This window comes from Cricetulus griseus, chromosome 10 (genome assembly GCF_003668045.3).
Source record: "Cricetulus griseus strain 17A/GY chromosome 10, alternate assembly CriGri-PICRH-1.0, whole genome shotgun sequence".
In the NCBI taxonomy this organism is placed as follows: domain Eukaryota; kingdom Metazoa; phylum Chordata; class Mammalia; order Rodentia; family Cricetidae; genus Cricetulus; species Cricetulus griseus.
Genome location: NC_048603.1, coordinates 6,656,480 through 6,662,645, shown reverse-complemented (window position 1 = coordinate 6,662,645; position 6,166 = coordinate 6,656,480). Strand labels below are relative to the sequence as shown.

The 6,166-nt window shown below is 35.5% G+C and overlaps 1 protein-coding gene across 3 annotated transcripts in view; it reads right to left on the bottom strand.

The window, feature by feature from the left end:
* Nucleotides 1-1,656: 1,656 nt before the first annotated feature.
* LOC100774887 (CUB and sushi domain-containing protein 3) overlaps nucleotides 1,657-6,166 on the bottom strand; it is a 1,055,385-nt gene continuing 1,050,875 nt past the window's right edge. For all 3 annotated transcript variants that reach the window (XM_027431430.2, XM_027431431.2, XM_027431432.2), the window contains one exon: nucleotides 1,657-1,816. In XM_027431430.2, coding sequence (XP_027287231.1) covers nucleotides 1,657-1,816 — 160 coding nt within the window. The remainder of the gene's footprint in view (nucleotides 1,817-6,166) is intronic.

Below are 6,166 nucleotides of genomic sequence, written 5' to 3'. Positions count from 1 at the left end.
AATGAATCATTGTTATTGCAGTCATTTGAATAAACAAGAATAAATAACAGATGGCATAAAATTTAAAACCGCATCCTGTCAGTAGAATACAATGTTGAGAAAATCGTATGAATTTCCAAAACAATGTATCTCAAAATGTTTTACAAGAAATTCACTAAATGTAGAGAGATAGCTCCAAGCGGTGCTCCCAGGTGCAATGGTTTCTCGTAGGCACTCTTGTCTCATGGTACAAAAAGCAAGACCCTTCACAGAACAATCCATATTTGAAATGGACAACAACAAAGAGTTCACAATGGATATGCATTTTATTTGGTGAAATGAAATATGATAAAAAATAAAAAATGAGACAATGCCTTATGAAACAAAAATGCCAACACTACTACTAAGTGACGTAGCTTTAAATGAACTAACAATAACATGTAAACTGGTTTTGATCAGACAATGAGAAACACTGGCTGTACCTGATACCTAATTCTTAAAAATAGGGCATAGACAGACATTCAAAACCTGTGGAAAGTTGATGAACACATACATTTGGGAAACAAATTTATATTGTTGATTGGAAAGAACATCTTTTTGGTTCTTTGAGTCATTAGGTTAAAGAGTAGGTCAGAGTACTTTGTACTTCTTCAAAGAATCTATAAAGTATCAAAAGTGACAAAAGTCAAAATTTTAGCTAGAAGGATAGGCAGACATCATAAATTAAGTGTATATATAATTTACTTATTCTATCAGGGCTTCCAACACCTTTGGAGTGTTTGCTTAAAAAAATAATATCAAGCTGCTGTCTCAAGTAATGGCAAAATAACCATCTTTACATATAATTTTGGGGAGTCAAAATACTTTCGGGATGACAAGTATATTGAGGAAAACATTTAAAGAGCATTTATGGCTCGAGATATAAAATTCTTTCCTTGACGATGGGGAAATAAGCAAGGTCACACAACAACCTTGGCATTTGCAGAAACTTGAAAAAATGATTGAACAACAGTATTAGTTTTTATTACTACAGAATGCCAGATTTGGGTGGGCAACATTATTCCTTGTGTGTCATCATTAAGCTCGTAAATATTTAAAGGTGTGTGTCATTCCTAAATATCCAAGGAAGTGAGGAAAACAATGCCCGGGATAAACAAGAATGGATCGCAGGTATGTGGTGTGAACTCCAGACACGTGGGTGTGGTGCAGCTTCTGCCAGTGAAGAGAAGTCAGTGGTCTATTGACTCTGGTAAAGTATAGCTCTTATTTTCTACCCTATATCGTTTTTTTTTTTAACCCAGTCCCTCTAATATAGTTTATAAAGCACAGAAATACTGATAGTGGATGCTCCTCCAATATATGCAAATAAGTTTATGTTTTAGAATAATCTCCTTTTTAAAAAAAGCAAATAAACTGTAAGTAAGCACTCGCGGAGTGCAGCCAGATCTCTGTAAAACTCTCCATGGGGCACATGAAGAAGAATTTTGATCCAGTTTATGAAAAAACAAAACAAAAAAAAAAACCAAAAACAAAACCACCACTCTTCTCTGTCATTCCTCAGGAAAAGATGACCCAGCAAGTCCTGAAAAGTGTGCTTTGTTTAGCAGTGAACTGAAAGTGCACTGTTCAGTGTGTCGTCGATTTCCAGGGTTCTGAAGAAGGCAACACATTGCCCTGTTATACCATTGTGCAAACTGTGTTCAAGTTGGGGTCAAATCGGACCGCCTTCCCCTCCACGGACTTGGCATTGGTGTCATACATGGGATTCTCAAAGGCTGCTTGTCCGTTGTTATTTTCATGAACAGAACATCCTGTGTACTGTGTTTTGGGTGCAGTCCTGTTTAGGAAAACAACATTAATGATTGCATGTTAGGGTGGTTCTAGAAAGAGCAAACTAGCATTCAGATAGCGTGCTTTCCTTAGCACAGGTACGGGCTAATGTCACTTTAAATTGTTAAGAAATTGTAAACTTATTATATATTTATAAATAGCACCTATAAGGATCATATCAATATTATTGATATGATATTGACTCTGAAATTTTCTTGAGAAGTAAAAATAAATTACCCTTTATATATGTAATATAAATCAGGATAGTGTATCTTTCCATTGCTATGAATTCACTTATACCTACTGAGCATGTTTATGCTCTAAGCATCATTCTTGACATTGAATATATAACATCCTCTCAAAGCATAGAAAGTCATTAGCTTTGTGGATTTAAACTGAAGTGACAGGAAACAATGATTATGGGTAAGTAAAACAATAGATCAGGAGAATTGTTATGACTCCAAGGAAATCAGTAAATGTAAGAAATAACCACACCATTATCTTAGGAAAGACAATGAAGAAAAATGCTGTCTGGGAATCAAAATTCTGTTTGAGACTTAAAGAATAAAGAAAAATGTAATTCCATACTAACATGGAAGGAAAGCTGATATAGTGACCCCATGAATGCAAATCTGCAGCTTCATTGTCAAATTGAATATACAAAAGCCCATAAAATGGAGATTCTTAGGTTCTTGGCCCTGTCGATAAAACTTACGAATTACTTCTCCTTTCCAAATCATATTTTACAATTTGTAAAATGTGATGAATGCTTTAAGAAAAAGGAGAGTGTGGCACAACCTATGTCCAGATCCTAATACTTGAAAAGTTTTTGTATGGAAATGAGTTTGATGCTTGACTCCTCTTCTCATATAACAATTACATTAAAATTATTGTTATGCATTCTGTTTTGTTTGCTTAAAATCCCAGCGTGTTTTCTGTATTGTTATCATTTCAAGGATAGGTAAACTCAATGGAAATGAACTTTAAAGCACTCTTAGGAACTTAAATCTAAGTTCCTACTTAGAGGAACATAAAGAAATTGCTCTTTTGCCAGCTGAATCTCTGACCATAACTACAGCTCCATCCCTGACTTTCTTTGATCAACTATACTTAAAATAAAAATTATAATTTTTAATAGATTATGATCATTTTCTCTCTTTTATATTAGCTGGGTGATTATCAATAAAGACAGGAATCAAGAATATATACCACAATTGCCTCTTCTTAAAATTGAAGTATGTATTTTGGAAGAACTCACTACATAATCAAGTTACATGAAAATATACACCATAATTTCTTTGTACAATAGGTGAGGGAAATCTGCTCTAAAGAAGAAAAAAGGAAATATGAAGGACTAAGGAGAAGGGTCAGGGGACAAACAGCATCTTTAATAGCAATCCCAGATGTAGAAAGCCTGGCGCTGGGCATGCTTTATTCATCCAAACTTAATATTAGGCAACTGATGGGCAAAAAGAAAACCAAATGTGAATTTTTATATTGTTTGGAATAAAATTTACTAAGTTGACTTTTTTTTTCTTTTAAAGTTCTCAGGAGATAAGACGAAGATCAAGAGCTCTCAACAGCTAGATTATTGCTGCATCCAATCCAAAAGGTGGGTGAATCTCAGTTCAAAAGGAAAAGGCACCTAGCGATGACCCCACCTCTGAAGTCATTGTGTAAAATCAAGTAATTTACTAGTATTTCAGTGTTTTAATGAAGCCATTTGAGGACTCGCTGGCAGATTCTATTTACTAATCTTTTGTGTTGCTTTCGAAATACATTTTCTCTGAGACAATGTCTCATGTGTCTCAAAGCTGGCCTCAAATTCTCTGTATTTCAAGGATGACCTTGAACTTCTGACCCTCTTGCCTCCACTGGCTTTGTGGTGAGTTTACCATCAATGCAGTACCACACCCAGTTGATGTGAGGAGGTACCTAGAGTGTCATGGCTAATGGTCAAGCACTCTACACAACAACACTTGGGCTATATCTTTAAGGAAAAATTTTCACCACACTTTACAAAACCCGAAAATGTTATATTGCGAACATGGATTTTATCGAATTTCATCAAATCCCAAATACAAAGCCTAAATCTATCAAACTCTTATGAAAAGACATGTGGGTAAGACATAGTGACCTACAGTCTGATGGTAGTTTCTCAGAGATGGCAGAAATAGCAATGGAAAAGAAAAAAAAGATAACTTTTGTATTTAAAGATGTTGTATTTATTAACAAAGTGAAAAGAAAACCTGCAGAAAGGAAGACATTATATTCAAACTCTGTATTTTATAAAGGTTTCATGTCCAGAATAAGGTAACCACTCTTACAACTCATCATCAGTAAGGCAAAAGAATTCCGTTTGTAAATAGACACTATAGAGTTCAACAGCTGCTTAAAATTCCAAAAAGCAGAGTCCCTGGGACATCTAGACCCAGCTGGTAAACCCACAACACAGTCCCTACAGCTGACCATCAGGAAAATCATGGGAAATGGGGAAGAAAGTTTGCAAGTGTCAGCCGACCAGAATGTTTGATTTTAGAGTCTTCTAGACATAGCAGGAAATGCCGCGCCATGAAATCTCAACTCTACGGTTGGCACAACAGGAGCAAATGATGTAAGCCAGAGCAGACATGCCAATACTGACAGGGGAGATTCACAAGATCTCCCTCCCCCCAGATGAGAGTTAGGAGAATCAATGGGGTGCTAAGAAAGGGAGAAACAGTCTTCTCTATGGAAAGACCCCCTGATTAGTTTTCCTGTCCCAAGTGGCCAGCCCTCGACTTATCAAGATAACAACATACAATAGAGTCAAATTTTTGGTTTTGGTGTGTGTGTTACAACATACTTAGATCAATGGTTCCCAACCTTCTGAATGCTGCCTCACTTTTATAATAGAGTTCCCCATGCTGTGGTGACCCCCAGCAGTAATATTATTTTTGTTGCTATTTCGCTACTGTTATGAATTGTAGTGTAAGTATCTGATATGCCAATGGGGTTGTAATCCATTGGTTGAGAACCTCTATACAGGAAGAAGTCAAGAATTTGAGAGGAAGTGATAACAATTTAAGATACCTTGCATCGGAAATCATAGCAATAAAAATCAAAGCTATAATGAAATACTATTTGAAACATACTATCATAGATACTGTAGCAAATTATACTAAACAAAAGTGGACAATAATTATCAGAGATGTGGAGAGCTCACACATTGTTACTGAAAATGTAAACTGGTGTCACTCCTGTATGAAATCATTTGATGCTCTCTCAGTAAATTAAAACTAGAGTTAGGAGACCTCAAATATCTACAGGACCTCAGTACTTATCCCTAGCATAGGTGTGGACTTTTGGAGCCTATTCAACATAGAGGGGGATACTTCCTGAGCCAAGACACATGGGGGAGGACCTAAGCCCTATCACAATGGACATGATAGACTCTGATGACACCCTATGGAAGGCCTCACCCTGCCTGGGGAGCAGAAAGGCTATGTGATAGGTAGGGTTTTGGTTGCGGAGGAGGGGAGGGAGTGGGAACTGGGATTGACATGTAAAACAATCTTGTTTCTAATTCAAATTAAAACAACTAGAGTTAAATACTTGCTAACAATTCCAATCTTTAGTATATACTCTAAGAAAAATAAAAATGTATGTCCAAGAAACAAAAAAGGTATGCACAAATGTATATATGAGCACTATTGACAATAACAAAGGTTGAACAAGTTTAGGAATGGACCCATTCAAACAAAATAATAGCCCACACTGTGTAATATTGTTCAACAGGAACTGAGCAAGGATGAATGATACCACGAGGAAAATCTTACAAGATTTACTGTTTAAGGAGTAAGACCAAATATCACTCATTATATGATTGAATCATATGAGAGATCAAAGAGAAGAAAAATGGCAGTTGTAGTGCCTTATATTTGGCCATAGTTTGAAGTGTGGGATCTAGAGAGTAACTGCTAATGAATTCACATTCCTTTTGTATTTAGGAATGCATTCTGCAAATACATGGCAATAAATTTCAGGTGACACAGTGGATGGTCCCAGTGTGACTGAACTATACAGTTGAAATGTCGTTAAAATTATGTATATAGTATATGAGAATATTTTATGTATATAATATAAATGATTCTCATTATTAGCAGACAGATATACAATAAGAACATCAGTTTGAGAGAGAACATTCATAAGTAGATAAGTGAATAAATATACTTAAATATATTTAATTGCATTTTTGGTTATCTGTAGACTTTTATATGAGAAGGGACTTTTCCAAATAGCAAAGAATTAAATATGAAGCTCCTCCAAAAGACTATATCACATAGAAAATATAAGACTGAATAGTCATATTACTGCT